Raw genomic sequence first — 18,655 nt, 5'->3', positions numbered from 1 at the left:
AGCATAACCATCGGCCATGGTACAGCGCTGATTCACAAATGACAAACACCTTTGTAACACACACCGCTTGCACATACTTGCATTACATTGCAGGCAGACCCAGATTACATGGCATGGTGTTTTGTGCAACACATGCATAATCAATCACCAAATCAAAGCCAGACAAGTTCAACTTGAATCTCCAAATGTGTAAATGGCAGCTACTCAAACATAGCACGATCAATAACTTTGCAATGAGTCAGATTTAGACCAGTGGATTAGGGGGCAAAGACTGTATTCTAAATTGGGCTTCTAGCTTTGGATAGGTACCCTAAGCCCAGGTGGAGACCTAATTAAGGAAAGCCATTTGTGAGCTCAGCTTTTTAACGGGCTATTAATAATGGTGTATGGCTAATCTTAGGAACAGCCAGTGAAAACAGCCATGTTTTCACTTAGCTTGGACCAGGATAACCTAGTTGGGGTAGCGCACACAAGCACATATGCACACAGACACAAGCACATACTTTGGCCAACCAACCCTACTGCCATCTCTTCAATAACATTTTCACTAAATCAGAACTATGGCACCTTGTGAAAACCATGACCTAAAGGTCAGTGAGAGAGAGAGAGTGAACAATAACTGTGTCAGCTGAACAATGCTTTGTCATTTTAACACCTGGCTTTTGCACAATTTTATTCTGACAAGGAAGCAAACAAGGGCAAATATCAATGCACAGTGGCCATCTAAAAACTGCTAGAGGAATGCATCTTCACAGAATGCCACCTCCATTGATGTAGGCTAAAGGAAAAAGGACAAAGTGTGAACGAGGAAGAATGGAGTTTCGTAAGACTGCAAAGTGAGTTACATGCCATTACAGTTCCTCTATTTTGTTCTGCTTACCGTTTTCTCATTAATTCATAGTAGTGAAACTGTTGTCTTCCTATTGTGTGCCTATGCACACAAGTCTTACATGCTAGTTAGTCTATATTGACCTTACAGTAACTATACTGTATACAGTTAAGACACATTTATAGCTAGTCACAACATGGTGTGCACCCACTTACCATACCATAAATAATGATGTTAATAATGTTTTGTCAAACATATATCTAAAATCTAAAATAATAACAATAATAATCACTAGTATTACTAATGAACAGTACGCTTTAGTGTCAGCATATTATATATAATCTGATTTCTTCCGAAGATTGACCACAGAGAATTCGACTTTCCCCACTGAGCTGAAGCAATGTCACTGGGGCAAATTTAATCCTTACCATAATCAATTACCTCCAACACAAACAGGATGGTGCAGCAATGGCTGTACACTAATGGGTGTGTGTTAAACTGAGAATAATTTAATCGGCTTCATCACAATGTCGGTCATGGAGTAATTCAAGATGTGTACCTAATGATAAAAAAAAACACAACAAAACAAAACAAACAAAAAAAAACCGACATTCAAACAGGTGCACAGCATGTACTGGACCAGCCCAGCCCGAGAGTGAGGATGAGGACTGGCTTGTTTGGCGTTTGACTTTAAAGGCAGTGGTTCCGATTTGGATTCTTCTTGGATGCATGACTATTATAATGTTGTAATAACCACAATGGAGCAATTTGCTTGCAAAATACATTATTCGGCGCTGCAGGCAAGACAACAAATCCATTCCCATGGATGCTTTAATCATTAATGTTGGAGCAACCGATGAGACGTAATAATTGCATTTAAATGTTTCTTGATGAATGCAGGTCAGAGAGCAAAGACTTCAAGATTCAGAGATCAGCTATAGAAAATAGTTTTCAGACAGGACTTGAACCCAAGTCATCAGGTTTGTTACCAATCAATCAACATACTGCTGCGACACAATGTGGATTGATTGGCACTAGTAACACGTTACAGTGTAGCTGCAGATATTTAACGTTAGCTAGGTGTGGGACTGAAACACTTGAGAAGCCAAGATTGAACTGTAATGGGTGAGTGATCATTACTTTACTGCTTGAGACGTTACTTGATATACGCCACGTCTCAGCGTGTGTTGTCGCTGAAATAAATCTTGCTGTAATCAAACATTATCTGAGTTACTGACTGTCAGGAGCGGACAGCGAGTAACGTTATAACTGAACGAGTGAGGGGCGATGGAGTGAATAGGCTGGCAGTAACTTAGCTAGCCTACTTTACCACAAACGTTAACTTAGCTTTCATGGCAGCTCAAGTCCACACAAAACACCCGCACTGACAGCATTTTCATTTCTAACACACATTTCCTTGAGCAGCTTAAGTGACGGTCGTGGAGCCGTACTCGATGAATGAAATCATTCACAACAATCTCGTAGCTGCTCGCTAGCATGCTAGGCTAACTTGACGTGAAGCACCAGCCAACAGACCGACCAGATGAACTGGCTGTGTCTGCCTCCACACTGTCGACTGTTGATAGCACGCCGCGCCCCTCCGGCTTCCCCTCTCACCGCTCGTTTCTATTACCGACCTCATTCCCCCTGTGAGAGACGGAGAACATCGATTCGCCAGTCAAACTTACATATTTTACCCCGCAGGCTCTGTAAAATCCGAACCCTCGCGTCGTCCTCTTCCGCCATGGTCAGAGCTGACTGTTATCACTGCTCCGGTGCATTCAGCGGTGGTTTATCATATCCGTTTATGAATGCAGGCAGAGTGAAAGAAAGCCAGCCCCACTGCCGCGTCACGTCAGGTCCCGTACACACTGATGCCTTAAACGTTTGGAGAAATATCAAGCTCCCTCAAAAGTCGAGCGCCAGTACTTCACTCAGGAGATGGTAGGAGGCTTAAAGAGGCTTGAAGGTCTCCCTGTGGTGTTGCTCATTATACAACAGCGCTGCTCGCGAAGAGCTGATACTTTGACTTATGAAGCTAGCTTAGCAAGCTAATCTTGGCTACCAGTGCTTTAGATTAACCCTGTCTGTGTCCGTGTGTGAGTCAGATGGAAATCTGTCACCGGGTGTGAATGAATTACATCTGCTTTAAAACAAATATCTGAGGCACACAGTTAGTTTTCGATTGGGGGATTGATTGAAACATTTACTTTCACTTTTATCAATCTTGCAAAACAACTAATTCTAACAAAAAAAAAGTACACAAATGGTATTTCGTGTCGAGTGACCTGTTAACACAAATTCACACATCGCAGCTAGCTAGTGCTCTTGAAAAGTTAGCAGGCTAATCTACAGCCAATTCTGATTATAACCAGAATAAGATATTTAACTACCTCTTTAACTTTATATTAAACCCAGCAGTTATCGTGCTACTGGTAAAAGATGTCATTGTCAACTACAGATGTCATTTGGGATATATTTAACAGTAGTTTTCGCCCTTTTCATCAGATGATATAGGACTGTGGTAGTGTTACAGCGCTGGTTAAGGGTGTCAGGGTTACAGCTGTTAGCAGGATAATTCATCAGGAAATTGCTGAACTGATACTCATTATGGCATTTCCTGATCACCTTGAGTGCTTCTTTTTTTGGAATATACTGTACACCTACATAGTAGTTAAAGTAAATAATCAATAAGCAGTTGTGATTTCTAAAAAAAATAATTTATTCCCCTTAATCTGTATTGAAATCGCACTTTGATATAAAACGTGGCTGTTCTCTTCCTCTTACTCTTTCCAGGTGATGTTGCTCTTGGTTGGGTAAAAACATGGATCTGATTCTCATCGCTGATAGTAGCCGAGCCTGAAAGGGCAGTCAGGTACGCTTCCTAACTTTAAACGCCCTTTTCTGTTTCCAATCTCAGTGGGTGTGTTGCACACACTCGTGCACACACCCATGCAATGACCTAATCTACTTCACATAATTTAGATGTTTTATCTCATTGATTTGGCACACACATCAATAATTCAGAGGAAGGTGACCACTTTTAAACTCTACAGTATGTCAAAAGCTGTGTGACATCAGGACTGTTAGCGTAGAATATATTGTGTCTTTGGCCATTTCATGCAAATTTTTATATTTGTGTCTTTCCCTTATTAAAATACACCAAGATGTTGCATCAGTATTTTGTATTTTATTAAAGTACAAAAGTAGCTTTTGTGAAGTATGGTTAGCATGTGCCCTTTTCAGGAGTATGTTGAAGTAATTACAAACATATGTTCCCACTATACTACTAGGATATGAGGATTTTTTAGCATCAGTAGTGTCACCTGAATTGTTGCTGTTATTGTTATTACTGTATAATCACCGTCTATTTAATGACACACTACATCAGGATATGGGAGAAAATGTTGCTGCCATGGCGTCATCAGTGTGTTGAACTACACCTTATACCCCAAATTTGTGATCCATCTGTTACATCCCAAGTCCAGTCTTGGAAAGAAGCAAGAAAACTTTAAAAACATCTGGAAATTGTGTCTAGAGGCCCAGCTCTAAATACAGATGCAGTTTGTGTGGAAGAATGAAGGAATGAACTTCTCAGATGGGCTGCAGGTCCCCGAAGGACCAGAAGGAGCAGATAATGACCATGTGGCTTTATGTTTAGGAAATTGTTTGCTCTGGAACAGGTTTTGTGACTGTTAAAATCTTGCTATTTAAATTTTCCCTCATAAAAATCTCTAAACTTAAACTACACTTTTGGTTTCTGGGTATATTCATTTACCATCTGTATTACATGATCAATAAGTGTGCTTATCAGTCAGTATGGTGTGTTGGTCAGTGGTCATCTCTAAACAGGCTCATGGAGGACAGGATGGAACTGTTTAGAATATCAACAACATTTATTTAAATAGTTTTACATGTTTTATACATAAACACACAAAAGTTGTGACTTTAATCTCAATGATGTCATGTGTTCATTATAAATTAGAATTGTATCAATGGTGCTTAAAATTGAATTATCAAAGTACATAACCAACGGATTAGCATAGTCTAACTATAAAGTGCAACTCACCATGGCCAGTTAACTGAATGGGAGATTCAGAAATGTGACAGAATTCATATTATTTTCCCCACACATATTTTAAAAAGTAAAGATGTGACCAGACTCGACAGCTTTTCAGTCCCTACCCCGTCCCGAAACTGCACACTGTTTGAAGAAAGATAACCAACATTCGTGTACTTTCTTGAGGTTAGTCATGTCACTGAGTCTGCTGTATATGCATAGACAATGGACAAAGTACAGTCTGTGTCATAAGGTCTGATATATTATCCAAAAAATATCTTATACAAAGGTGAAAAATCACTCCGTCATTGAGTTTAGGAAAGAAATTGTTGCCTATATTATATCCTCATATTCAGTGTTGTCCATTCAAGCGATTTTATTAAGCTCAGCTGCAAAGACAACACAACTCTTACATTTCGTAACCAAACTAGTGGTTTGAAGTCAACTTTCAATTTCTCTTTTGCCTATCAGCCACAGTCCTCAAGGATATTTAAAAAAATGGCTCCTCTTTGCATCTCCATTTTTCTGGCTTGTGCACGGAAATGTGGGTACCTTTAGTTTCAGAGTCATTTCTCCTAAACAGTTTACAGGACTTCTCACGGTCATTGTGACTGGTTGTTCTTGGTCCCATCAAAATATCCTTGTTGCTGTCGCTGTCTTTGTCACTTGCTTGCTTTTTTGGGATGAGATGCATAGAATGCTGTGCATTGATCCTTTTCTTTGCCATTTTATGTTTCACCTTCAAGGGTGTCAGGGAAAGCAGTGGGTCAATGCAAGGTGAGAATGGACTTTTAATGTTGGAATATGACACATCTTGGTAGGTAGACATAAAATCAGTTGGATCCTCGGTTTTAGTCTTAATTTTATCGGTGGAAAAATGTCCTCCTTCCAGTCTTTCACTTTTTATGTCAGGACCCCCTTGATTGTCACTGTCTTCTGTTTTGATGGTGTCTTGGTTATTGTCTTCACTCAGGTGTGCTGAGTACTTAGGACATGGTGTCAAGTTGTCATAATTATATCGCTCATCATTTGTCTCCTGGTGTTTTTTCTCATGGCTCCTCTTGGTGGCAAGGTAGAGAAAACGCTGGGGACAGAAAGAGCAGCGATACTTCTTCTCCGGGTTGGGAGTGCGGGGTGTATTATCAAAGCAAGAGCCATTTTCCATACATTTGCTGCAGATGTAATCACCACCGGCAGGTGCCTCACCAGGGGGACCTTGTTTACCACAGGTCCGGCAGAAACATGGGTGGGAACCAATAACATGAGCTCTCAGACCAGTCTCTGTGATAAAAGAACTGTCACAGATGTCACAGTTGTAGGTGGCCCTCGGGCTGGAGTTCTTGCTAAGGCTACGTCTCACCTCTCCACTACCACCTGAGATGCTCCCATCTGTCAACCAACTACTTTTATCGAGATGGGCCTCAGTGGCAGCAGTTCTTTCTACAGATGTTTCAGGATAACGGTGAAACAAAGCTTTTCTGTGCTTTAATCTCAGCTTCTTCCTTTTCTTTTTAGCTTTGTAAGAATAGTAGGGGCGCCAAAGCATATCAGCTGTGTCACAGTCATTGGGATCATCGTACGTCTCTGGCTCTTTGGCGGCAGTGACTTCTTGTCTGAGGCGGAGTCTGGGGCTCTCTGAGTTTTCTCTTGTTGGAGGGCACTGACTCGGGCTCTCATCACTCAGTTTTCTGATTCTCCTTTTCTTTCTGGGGAAGAGCTTCGATCCTTTAATTTGGCGGCGGATGATGGCTTCATTGCCTATTTTGACTGTTATCTGACACAGTGGCATGGATGCACCGCCCGCAGATGGACCCGGGCATGCAGGTTTGGCAATATATGTTTCTGTCTTGGTCCCCACCATTTTATCTTGCACCAGTTTCTCACTGCTTGATTGAAGTATCTCCTTGGTCATATCTTCAACTCTTTTTGCGGAAGCTGATAGCTCACCTAACTTCTTTACAGTGTTCAAAGAGTTAAAGAATGGCACATTATGACTGATGTGCTCTGAGTGACTAAGTACTGGAGGATCATCTTTGTAACCCACTGCAGGAGAATCTGTAGCAGATTGAAAGGAGAAGGTACTGTCATAGTTAATGAAGGGTGAATCTCTGTTCTCACCCTCCTTTCTTGTGTCTCTTTGAATTTCCAAGTCACTGTTCAGACTTTGGTCAATACCTTGGTCGCATGGCTTGTCAAAGCTGATGCGAGGCATGACAGGTGCCACCATCTTTGTTGTTGCCATGAATGTCGGAGGGAATGGACTGGTATCAGGGTGGCTGATCAGACCATTTTCTTCAAATGGAGGGATAAGAGAGTTGCTGTCAACTGGAGCTTGGTCACCTCTTTCAACACTCTCTGAATATGTCTGACTGTATGTCTTGTATTGTCTCTTTCTAAATTTCATTGGCAGAAGCCTATAGAGTTTGATTGGATAAACGCTGGCTTTCAGCCCACCATTCGCAGATTTTTTCTTAACAGCTAGACTGGGATCAATGCCATGAAAAGACTTCTGATGGTTCTTTAAGATATAATATGTCATGAATGTCTCCAGGCAGAAAATACACTGATAGCGGCGTTCACCTGTATGCCAGATTTCATGCTTCGTACGGTACTCTGCCAAGGCAAACACTTTATTACAGTAATGACAGGGATAGGCCCTCTGCCAGGAATGGACATTCTCGTGCCGCTTCAGACTGGAAAGGGTGACATAGACCCGTTTACACACACTGCAGTTGTATCTCCTCTGACTGCCATCTGGCCTCACTGCCCTCTCATCTAGTGGAGGCTCTGATTGGTCCACTTGAAGGGGTTCTGGGGTGTAAAGGGTGGAGAGGTCAGCAGCAGGAAGCTGTGTCACAATGCTCTCAATGTTCGGCATGTCGTCTGAATGGAGATCCACCTCTTTGGTTGATATGTCAGTAACATCTAGTTTAGGCGGGCCTCGAGCAGCTTTGGGGCAGACTTGCTCGTGGTTGCGCAGCCGTTTGAGGTGTATGAACTTTCTGTGACAAAACTTGCAAAACAAGTGACTGACAAAACGCTTTTTGTGTACCTCTGAGTGAATAGTGAGAAGAGCTTTATTTGTGAATATCTCTGGACAGTGCTCACATCCGTAGATTGAAATGCTGTCCTCTGTGTGAGGAGAAAGGGTGGGTGGACCTAACTCCATTTGAACATTGTCAGTGGCTACAGGTAACCCCGTGTCGGTACTTCTTTCTGTTTCTGCCTCTGAAAAAAGTGGAGGTGGTGTCATGACTGCAACAGGTGCTGCAGAAACACCATCGGGTAATGTGGGGTTTATTGCATTTGGTTCATCTGTTTGTGGTTCAGCTGGTGTTGGAAGTATACTTCTACCCAAAGAGACTCTCAGCCTGTGGCGCTTTTTAAGTGGGCCCGCGTTCCTGTAAATGAGCTGCTTTGACTGTGATATTGCTGGCTTACAGACCTTCCTGTTGTCCCACTGACTACTATCTTTGCCTTCAGTAGATTTACTCACTGCATATGAATGCTCTGAGAGGGCTTGGGTCGTCTCATTGTCCCCATTAAGGCATGAGGTTGCGTGGCAACTTGATGGGAGCTGTCCCACATCTGGTGACTGCCTCTCCCCATTGGTTTGAACCAGAGGGGTGAAAAGATTGTTCCCAGGGCACACCTCAGTGATAGAAAAGGCATTGGTAATGCGTGGCCCTTTGGCACTGTCTATCTCTTCAGGCCTGGGAGCTTCCTTCTTTGTTTTTTTAGACAATGGGGCTGTGCTCAAGTCTGTGGATTTAACACATTCGTCCTGCTTCTCCTGTTCTGCAAGCTTCTCTAAGAAAGGAATTCCAAGTCTTTTTCCAGCTGCTACTAGCCCCCCTGTGTCCTCGGAACCAGGCGATGTCACCTTTGAGCAATAGATAAAGTTGAGGATACTGGCGAACACGTCAGACTTCAGATCCATCAGCTCCAGCACTTGGCCAGAGCTCCATGTCTCAGGAGTTGTCAGAGCATTCCTGAAGTACCCGCTGCAGGCTGCCAGGATGTTCTTGTGGGCCCGAAACTTGACATCCTCCACCACAATGGTAACATCACAGAAGAGGCCTTGTGAGCGCTGCTCATTGAGTTTACTCAGCACAGTTTGAGGGTGAGCACTATCCATCAGGTTCTGAGTGCATGGGGACACAACAGTCATCTAACAAAAAAGAAGAGAAAAAAAGATTTAATTAGATTATTACAAAATGGTGATTCTGGCTGTTAAAAAGATCCAGAAGATGTCTGTGAACATTATGTATTTGAAAATATTTTAGCTCTTCAGTATTCTATCACTAGATGGCAGTAATGTCCTGACAGATTACCACACTGTTGGCAATGGAGCTCGGTGCTTCTGGTGAGTCAAGTCAGTGTAATCTCCATCCTGTTTCATTAAAAAAAAAAAAAAATCCCTGCATAAAGTTTAAGCCTTAATGAATGGATCACATACTGATCTTATGACAGACTGGATGCTCATCAAAACACAGTCTATCATTAATTGTGGACGCTTTTAATTGAGCTGATTCAAGATTGTGCCACGACTATCTGAAGTCTCTCCCCTTCTTTTGTTTTCCTTTATCTCATTCTTGTGTAGAAGAGGCCTTTAATCTTGCCTAAAGGCTAACTGAGACATTGTTAAAATCCTCTTTCATTGTAATATGGTAGAGAAGACCTCATTGATGGACTACTGTAATAGACATGCATTTGTTTTTGATGTTTCCATAACAGCGAGCTGATCTGGATCAATGATTGCTTTGAGGAACAGGTTTGTGTTTGAAAAGGGTGTTGTTTCAAATCCCGGCTAACACAAGATATGTGGGAAGGCACGCAGATATAATTGTCAACTACACACTGTGTTAGAAAAACACCCAGGTCAGAGTGTATCACGCAGCTCCTCAGAAATACTGTGGGAATGAATGTTTAGCCAAAGGACAAAGGACACTCAGTGTCCGTCAAACATGTTGCCTCTGGTCAAGAATTGCACTGTGAAGGTTTGAATTCAAAAGGTCTTGAACATAATGACCTGATACATGATCAGAAATACTACCTAACAACAAATTTTTGTCTGCCAAACAATTTATTTTGTTAATTTGCCGATTTTCTCTGCAGATCAGAAATGTTCCTGTCATGTTGGTTATGCACTAATTCGATCACAAGTCATGAGGAGACTCATTTTTCAACAGTAATGCCCTGAATACAAGGGAAGTCTTGGCGTGCACCTGGTAAAATATGCCATTACTGCCACAGACAAACATTTTTTTCTGTTATTAATACTTATTATAATTCAGTATTGGCGGTAATCATTCACCGTGCTCCCACAGCTCTGCACTGGGTCTGGTTCAGTTGTCTTATTCTTCTCAAGGCCTAGGTTAATGTGAAAATGACATGCAGACAGTTACACATGGATGACTCATATGTTCCCTTCTTCGTTCGTCTGTCAATTGGCAGTAGAGAGGCATCCTTTCACTTGCCTCACATACAGATTTTGTCATCTCTAACGACAGGGAACAGTTAATGAATGCCTCATGAGTGAAATGAAGAGAGGGCCGCTGATGTAATGTAGCACAGAAGTAAAATAATCACTGCTTTGAAAAGCAGAAACATTAACATCTGTGACCTATTCGAAGTAGCTGCCATGCTAATGATATTGTAATACTAAATGGTAAATCGACTGCATTTATAAAGCACTTTTCTCATCTAACATCACTCAAAGCGCTTTAAAACACAAGCAGGCATTCTCCCATTCACTCATTCAAAGGAGCTATTCAGGACTCAGTATCTTGCCCAAGGACACTGCTACATGCCGACTGGAGGCGCTGGGGATGGAACCATCGACCTTTTGATTAGTGGACAACCTGCTCTACCTCCTGAGCCATAGGCGTCTTAATTTTAAGGATAAACATCTTAGACTTGGAGTTTTTACACACAGGCACGCACCGCTGCGTTGTTCATGCAGGCAAAACAGATTTCTGGTCAGACAGGGAATGGCAGCTTTTGTGTACTGACAAAGCAGCATTTGTGGATTGTTCTGATTTTAACAGTGAACTACAATGATCTACAGACTACGACTCTGAGAGGAAGTTACAATTTATTCATTCTCACTTTGAAAGAGGAGGTAGCACTCAGCACGGTGTTCTAATTGTGGCCTGCTGGTATCAGAGTCAGCGCGGACTGAGTTTAGACTGAGTCATTTAGCATGTCTCATGTAGCATGATGACTGTGCCTGCTAAGGCACACGCGTGTTCTTTACCTTCTCGTTCTTGTAAGTGATGAATCATCGCACATGCATCATTGTTTTTTAAATATGCAGTTTAAGCTCAGAGAGAAGTTAGCACATCACGTTATTTTTTCACCGTCATTTATGGCTGCAGTGAAAGTCATACAGTCACTGCAGTGAAAGTCATACAGTTACTGTGCGCTTTAGCGTGAGACCATGCTTTTCTTTCCTCTGGACATGCTTTGACTATCTGCTACCCTGGAGGCTACGCATCTATATTTAGTGTCTCCCCGTTGTAAACCTTGTTCTGCATGCTTACTCGGAGGAAAACAGGAGAAGAGGGGTTTAATTTGTCATGTTCCAAATAAGATTTAGTCTGTGAAAATTATACGATAGTCTCAAAATATAGTCGATTAACAGGTAGTTCAATTTGATATCTAACTTTGTTTCGTGTTTTGCTTATTTTTGTCCTGGGCATTACGCATGTTTGAATCTTTGTTTTTTTTATGATATTTTTTGTTTACACAAAAGTGTTCAGGTTGTTTATCAGTGATGTCATTTTATATGTTAGTTTGTTTTTTCCACTCATTTCCGATTATCTGTTGGTGCAACAAATACAATATGGCCGCCGTTCTTTAAAGCCTCTCAGACTCCTGAAAACATAGCCAGCCTCCTGCCTTCTTTCTCAGACAGGCCTCCGTTGTCATAGCAACATGCTATGGCGCAGCACTTATTGGGATTCAGCTGGATGGCATGTGACTGTATTAGCTGTCCGGGTATTCGGTCCCCTCTCTCCCACAAACATCCTGCTTTCTCTGAGAACCTGCAACACACAGCAGTCTACAGAGCAATCAAGGTTTGCCTTTGTCTCCGCTTCAATGTACTTTGTATATCTGTATTAGTCTGTGTGTCTGCAGCAGAAATGCTACCCAAAGGACTTTCTCATCTGATAACAGCAAATGCGGTGCCTCTGCATTTACACTAAAGTCTCAGTTTTGCGCTGTGTACAGAAACATGTTCATCTTTTCTTCTAGGTTGTCATTTTACTTTCATTTTTCACAATTTATACCAATTGTTGCGGTTTATTGCCACCACATGCTGAGCGGAAATTTTGAATTTGTCATCAGGGCTTATGACTTTGCCACACCCAACTTTACCTTCAAAGCTCTTGTGATATCTTTTTGTAAAATAAAAATCCCCACATACTAAACCACAAACCATGAAATGACAGTAGAGCATACAAACAGTCTTGTCATACAAAGAGCGAAATGTCAAAGCAAAAGCCACTTCACGCACGTCTGCAAAGCGTACTTCCGCAAAAAACAGGTCATAAATTGAGGGAAACCATGCAAAACATACCTTAGTAAATCAGAGCAAATGATGCAGGGCGAACAGGAAACAGTGTCATGCAGTATCCCTTTTCTACAGCTCTCAATATACCCAACTATACATGGAAAACAGTTTCGTGAGAGCAAGGCGAAAGTATTTTTTTTTCTATGATGGTCGCTGAACAGTGGTGTTGTCAGAAGCAGAGCTTTTTCTGACGTCTTTCTTCCTCTCCCTCCCTCTCTGTGTGCAGATGACTCCAGCTCCAACGTCCTTCGCCTCTCTCCATGCAGCCCAGGTCCTGGGCTAGATCTGCCCTGCTCTCCTCTGACTGTCCCTCTTCTGTTTTACTACAGCTATAGGAATAACTCACAGCGTGTAGCTAAACCGGAGCATGGTTCTGCCTTTGTGCTAGCTGGGCATCTGAAGCGTTCGTTCTGGAGCCACTGAGCAGGAAACGGCAACTTTTATTAAGCATGGCAGAGGGCTGTAGGGAGAGCGGAGAGATGCTCGGTGCTACATCACACACCAGCTCTGTGCTCGATGCTACAGCCAGAGAAAATGCTCAGCTGCATTGCTGGTGGTAGCGTAGAGCGAGGGGTGCAACAGATGCCGTATTAAATCTCCCACACCAGCCAGATCCTGATGCATCGGTGTTGACCAAAAGGAAAAATGTCTTTTGCTCGAAACAGAATAATCTGTAGCCTTCATAGAAACAACATGCACCTTGAATGCATAACGCTACACCATCTGTTCCATGCTTGTGCACACAGACTCTGTCTGTGCAGCAGTATATTACATCAAAGCCCTTCGTCCGTGCTTACGCAGTCACTGTGGTTAGGTAACGCAGAACCCGAGAGAAGATGGCACTGACTACTGTCCTATTGTGTATCACAGCAATCTCAGGACAGATGTTCATCGATGCTTTTTCTCACAATTGCCATCAGCGTGCACACTGAATGCAACGCTGAGAGGGAAAAGAGAGTCCTGCTATCAGCAGGGACTCTCGGTACACCTATATAGAGGCTGCTGATTGATGCAAAAGCAGCAGATGCGTCAGCACTGCAGACGAGGGGGAGGGGAGGAAGCTGAACCCGACATGGCACTGCGAGCCTCTCGCTAGCCTCTGAGGACGGAAGCAGCTCCTTTATTTACACAACTCAGTGTAGTCATATGACAGTGTAGGTCTTCTCCTCACACTGCCTGAGACCCGCAGTTTAAGCGGCATTTTAAGATTATGCACTGTTGAGTTCAGACAAAGTAGCAGATGCCATAATATTATGCAAGCGCTCACTCATTGCCCTAAAGAAAGGAAATGTGCTATTCAAGGATTGGTCGTGCTTTCGCCTCGACACGCATTTAATGATCATCCTAAAATCTTAGCTGCAATATTATCGTGTCCCCTTTTCTGTATTTGACGTGTCACATTATGTAGGTTTCATGAATACACAATTAACTACAGTTTCAGTCATCTATTTTTGGCACTGACAGCAAGACCTGCTCACTGGAGGACCCCTACAGCAGCCTGAGGGAGCAGCTAGTGTTCAAGCTTGTCAGGTAGTTAAACCTTAAAATGTGTGCCGCGCTGGGCCGTATTGGTATGACACCCAAAATTTAAAAAAAGAGATAACAATTCAAGTGATGAGGCAAATGTGGCTTCAGTCCATACCTTCTGTAATTTGAGCCAGAAAATCTAAATTTGGGAGACTAGAGGGGAGCCTGGCTGGAGTTGAAGTGGGATGAATATGCAGCAAGCACTGGCTGTGATTTCCCCGAGACTTATGTCAGTCAAACAAACTTGAGATTGTAAATTCACAGCAAAGACGCACATTAGAAGAAGTCAAATGAACTAAAGAAACCTTGTGATGGCCCTCTGGCTTTGCCATTGCCCGTCGGGTTGTGTCTTGCCCTTAGCTACTGTTGCTTGTGTTTGTGTCCCCCTTCAGGTCCTGGTAGCAGGGGTTTACATTAGTGCAACTGGGAGCACCTGACCAGTCCATCCAGAATGCATTTACAGATAAGCCATCCCCATTTTTACTCCGTCACTGGCTCTCCCTTATGAACTACATGGTTCCTTTTGTTTGGTTTAGATGTACTTCTCTTTATTTAACACCATACAACACTACACTTTCATAAATCCACTCACTAACACTATCGATTAACCATTTCATGCATTCAGTTTAATGGCGTCTGTTTCCCTTTATGTAAATAAATGTGATTGTTTGTCCTTCCCAGTACAAGTGTCTGCAATTGCAATTATATTTAATAAGAGTTTACTTGGAGTTTTTTTTATTGACTGCACTATATTTGGAGTTTTCTCTGAGCAAGCATCTAAGGCCTTGACCACATGTATACGGATATTTTTTTCCCCCTCCCTTAAAAAAAAATCTGTCCACACGACCTTTCATTCGGAGCATGTGTGGTGAGCTTATTTTTCTTTGGCGGTAATAACCTAAAAACACAGACAATAATAGCTAATTAGTGCAGTGCAAACCAAACATAAACTAACCATTTGTCTGCCGTGCTCTCTTTACATGCACACACAGATACACAGAAACCTATGTTTTGAAAAATAGCACTTTAGAAGGAAAGTCTCTGTTTCAGAGACCTAAAATGCTGTATGGGTGTGAACGAGAGGCCCAAAAGCAGAGGTAAATGTTTTTTTTTTTTTGCAAAATATCCATATGTGTTCAAGGTAAGATCCAAACCAGGCAGTACATCAATGGAATTTAAAGAGAATATATAGTAAACGTTTCATTAGTGTACTCATTTCCACTCTTCTGCACTAACTTCAATGACTTGAAGTGAATGCAGTTTTCGATGGTGGGCAGACTATAAGTTGCTTCTTTGTGCAAACCACTCAAGCTCATAGTCCTGTTTCGGTACTTATAAAATCACTAATTTCTATTTACAGTACATCCTGCATGAGACGCATCCGTGGTAAGCCAATAAAACAAATACTTTTCAATCTTTTTTAACTCCAAAACATTGTCCCGTAGCAGAGCATTGTGACGACTGCACTATTTTTAACTGTCGAGACCATCCTTAATATTTTCCGTTTACAGGGTAGGGAACCGTTATTTATGTTAATTAAAGATCTGGGAAACTGTCTCCCTCAATGTCAGGTTAAATTTGGAATCAAAGCTGCAGATGGAAAATGTACTGCTCGTGCTTAAAGCCTTAGATGTTCCTCTGTATAGTGGATCACGTGAAGTATTTTGTAAGCAGCACCCTGTCACTCATACTTGATATCACAGCCAGAATGTGTTCAGAATCACAGGACAAAGTTTACAGGCCTCTGTGCCTCTGATGCTTCGTAAGCTCAGCTGTGGCCTGTAGAGACGCTGATCAGCAGGGAGGCACAGACTGTAGTAGAAGGCTGAGTAGGCCTCATCCTCATTCCCAAAGCATTCACACTCTTAGCATACAAAGACACTCATCCCTGGTAGCACTTATGTTGCTGCCTGAACAAGCACTCGTACTTTGAGTTGCCTACCAAAATGTGTCTGTGCGGAAGGTCCTGCTGGGCCTGTCTCTGCCGCTCTGGATGTCTCTCTGGTGTTTGTTTAGGAGGAGGAAAGGAGAGTGACTACCCGGCTCCCGTGCTCCCTTTGGCCTAGATTAGGCCTTTACCATCTTTCCTCTTCCCTGCTGTCTGGATGTTGCCCGTGGACTATGGTTCTCTGGCTGAGGTTCCTTGTTCGTGCTGTGTGTAGTTGCCTTCTGGAGGCTGCTGCCACTGCTGCGTCACTCCCGCTGCATCACTGACCCACAAAGAGGAGCTGGGAAGGAGGGGTGGCGTAGTGAATGTGTGGAGGCAAGGGATAAGCAGAAAACAACCGGCACTGCTTTACACTGCTCCGGCAAACAAATGGATGAAGCTTCCGCTCTGCCTCAGTTTGGGGCCTAGTTGCGGCTGTGGTATTCAGGAAGTGGGTCGGGAGACAGATCCTTTATTGTTACGTAATGAATATTTTTCCTCTCAGACCAGACTCAGCTGAGAAGGCGGTATCCAATGTTCAGAGGCTAATAATAGGCCATAGTACCTACCAGTCAGGGCTGTAAGCAGTTATGTCAGATCATTCCAACACCCAGCTATCATTTGAGCAGGGGACTATTTCATATTTGGGGGAAGTTGTCGTTTCTGGAAAATGACCCACATTTTATACTGGCAAACAACACTTTCTTCACACCCTTTAAAACAGGATAATGGAATAACTTCAATTGTGTCGTCCTTTTGTGACAATAGGAACGAGAGCAGTACTTTAGTATGTAGCTGTCTGTTAACATTTATTGTACCATATGTTGTCCCTGATCCACTAAAGTACCTGTGAGAAACAGAAGAAAAACAGTGCATACCTTTGTCTTACGCTACTGTAGCTTGCTTGTGCAGGTTTCAGGTGTGGTTGTACCGGTGTGGCAGATGCCCAGTATTTGTACAAGGTCTCAATCCAAGAATACGCATGTTGTACCCTTTAGGCCTGGATATGGTAACTAGAATTACACTTGTTTTGCACACGTTACCCAAGGGTTTATTTGCTTGATCCTCCTCCCATCATCTGACTCTAGTTTTCATTGCCACGTTGCTCCCTCTGCTGGCTGCACAAATAAACACAGAATAGAGACCATCCACAAACCCAGGTTGACTGAAGGCAGAGACAACATTGTGTGCCAAGGGCAACAGAGGGCGCAAAAGCAGTTTACCTGCAAATGTAAACAGGAAGTAGGTGTTGAAATTGACCATGTACCTTGATATGATGTTAGCAGGACACCAGTTGCTTCATTTTTTTTAAAAAATAAGCCTTTTTGGATCAGGTTTTTCAAATTTATCATTCAAGAAACACAATACAACACTGTATGCTGTATTATACAGCATGGTAATTTAATTTGCCAGAAATATCACAAAATGTAAAGTCATACATACAACGTACATAACTTGCAGGTGATGGCATCTGTCCATTGAATACTAATTATTGCTATTCAGTGTGTAACAAGAAATTAGCAACGCATAAAAATGCTGATTTGTTTTGAAGAATACTTGGCACTTTTAAACCAGTCAAATGTAGACTTTCGAGACAGAGACCGAGAGAAAAATATAAACTACCACACCATTCCTTGGGAGCTGTGTGGGTCTTACTACTTCTCTCTTTTTTTTAGCAAATGTGCGGTCTCTCAAATGATAGATTTCCCTTAAATGCTGAACCCAAGTTAAAAAATTTTTTCAGTGTCACACTATGTGTTCTGCTGCTGTGACATGCAAATGTCCCCCTATGGCCAACTAAACTATCTGTCTAGATGATGAAACCTTACTCTTTAGCACTGTCTGATTCAGGAAGTTGTGATGGGATGTCCTCAGCTCTTTGGGTGCTGCGTCTCTGCCAGGAAATCACAGAGAAATCTTCCATGATCTCCATATTATCTATGCCTTATAAGTTAGATAAAAATAAACAGTGAGGGCAGAGACAAGGTATTATGACTCAGTTTCAGGGAAACACATTGACTATCATGTCAATCCAAAATTTCATTTAGGCTACGTACAATAATATGTGTAGGAACAAATGGCCTGTGGGAACATAATTTTCACCCCCTGCAATATTTATTTTACAAGCCTTTAATTTTTCAGGTCATATAGGTTACTATATAATTTGGCCTTCAATTCACTGTTTACCTTATCCTCAATTCAACATGTTATGTTAAAATCTACAGGATGGGTACAAAAGTCTTTCTTCAACTTGCCAGAAAGTAGCCTACAAGGTATATATTTAAAGCTATTATTTAAAGCTAGCTAGCTAATTTTGTAGGTGAAAATTAAGCTAGCATCAGTTACACCAGTGGTTTTAATCAACACAGCTTTTTACCAAGTCAGAGACTGCTTTATAAGTATAAACATGCAAATACTTGGCCTCATTTTTGGTGATATCAAGTTTAAAAAACTCTAATGAAGGAGGTGGACCCTGACCACTTATTTCGAATAGATGCTCCCCAAACAAGGATGCCATTTTGGACGCAGAACTGTAACCATGACAACTGAAAACACAACTGAAACAATAAAATTAACATGTAATGTTACCTTTTTTTTGGAGGGGGGGGTCACGACCCAGCGGATTGATACTTTGTATCTGTTACAAGCTAATGTTACCAATGACTTAAATGCTACAGTGTTTATCTTTGAAAACCGACAGTTACAGCTCTATATTTTTGTATGAAGACTGCA

At 42.1% G+C, this 18,655-nt stretch overlaps 2 protein-coding genes across 5 annotated transcripts in view; both read right to left on the bottom strand.

The window, feature by feature from the left end:
* Positions 1 to 2,828, bottom strand: part of rasa2 (RAS p21 protein activator 2) — a 31,513-nt gene extending 28,685 nt beyond the window's left edge. For both annotated transcript variants that reach the window (XM_070969638.1, XM_070969639.1), the window contains exon 1: positions 2,518 to 2,828. In XM_070969638.1, coding sequence (XP_070825739.1) covers positions 2,518 to 2,575 — 58 coding nt within the window. In that variant the 5' untranslated portion in view covers positions 2,576 to 2,828. The remainder of the gene's footprint in view (positions 1 to 2,517) is intronic.
* Positions 2,829 to 4,700: 1,872 nt separating this feature from the next.
* Positions 4,701 to 16,855, bottom strand: zbtb38 (zinc finger and BTB domain containing 38). 3 transcript variants are annotated; one of them, XM_070969635.1, is made up of 2 exons: positions 12,475 to 13,276; positions 4,701 to 9,060 (listed from the first exon to the last, which is right to left on the bottom strand). In XM_070969635.1, the coding sequence occupies exon 2, from the start codon at positions 9,058 to 9,060 to the stop codon at positions 5,380 to 5,382; it is 3,681 nt and encodes a 1,226-aa protein (XP_070825736.1). In that variant the 5' UTR covers positions 12,475 to 13,276; the 3' UTR covers positions 4,701 to 5,379. The 3 variants fall into 3 exon arrangements, with proteins under 3 accessions (XP_070825736.1, XP_070825737.1, XP_070825738.1); XM_070969636.1 differs by lacking the exon at positions 12,475 to 13,276 and adding an exon at positions 16,801 to 16,855 and having other exon boundaries at positions 4,707 to 9,060; XM_070969637.1 differs by lacking the exon at positions 12,475 to 13,276 and adding an exon at positions 15,938 to 16,375 and having other exon boundaries at positions 4,707 to 9,060.
* Positions 16,856 to 18,655: the final 1,800 nt, after the last annotated feature.

Source organism: Chaetodon trifascialis, chromosome 9 (genome assembly GCF_039877785.1).
Source record: "Chaetodon trifascialis isolate fChaTrf1 chromosome 9, fChaTrf1.hap1, whole genome shotgun sequence".
In the NCBI taxonomy this organism is placed as follows: Eukaryota; Metazoa; Chordata; class Actinopteri; order Chaetodontiformes; family Chaetodontidae; genus Chaetodon; species Chaetodon trifascialis.
The sequence above is the reverse complement of the archived record's forward strand: the minus strand, read 5'-3'. Positions and strand labels throughout refer to the sequence as shown.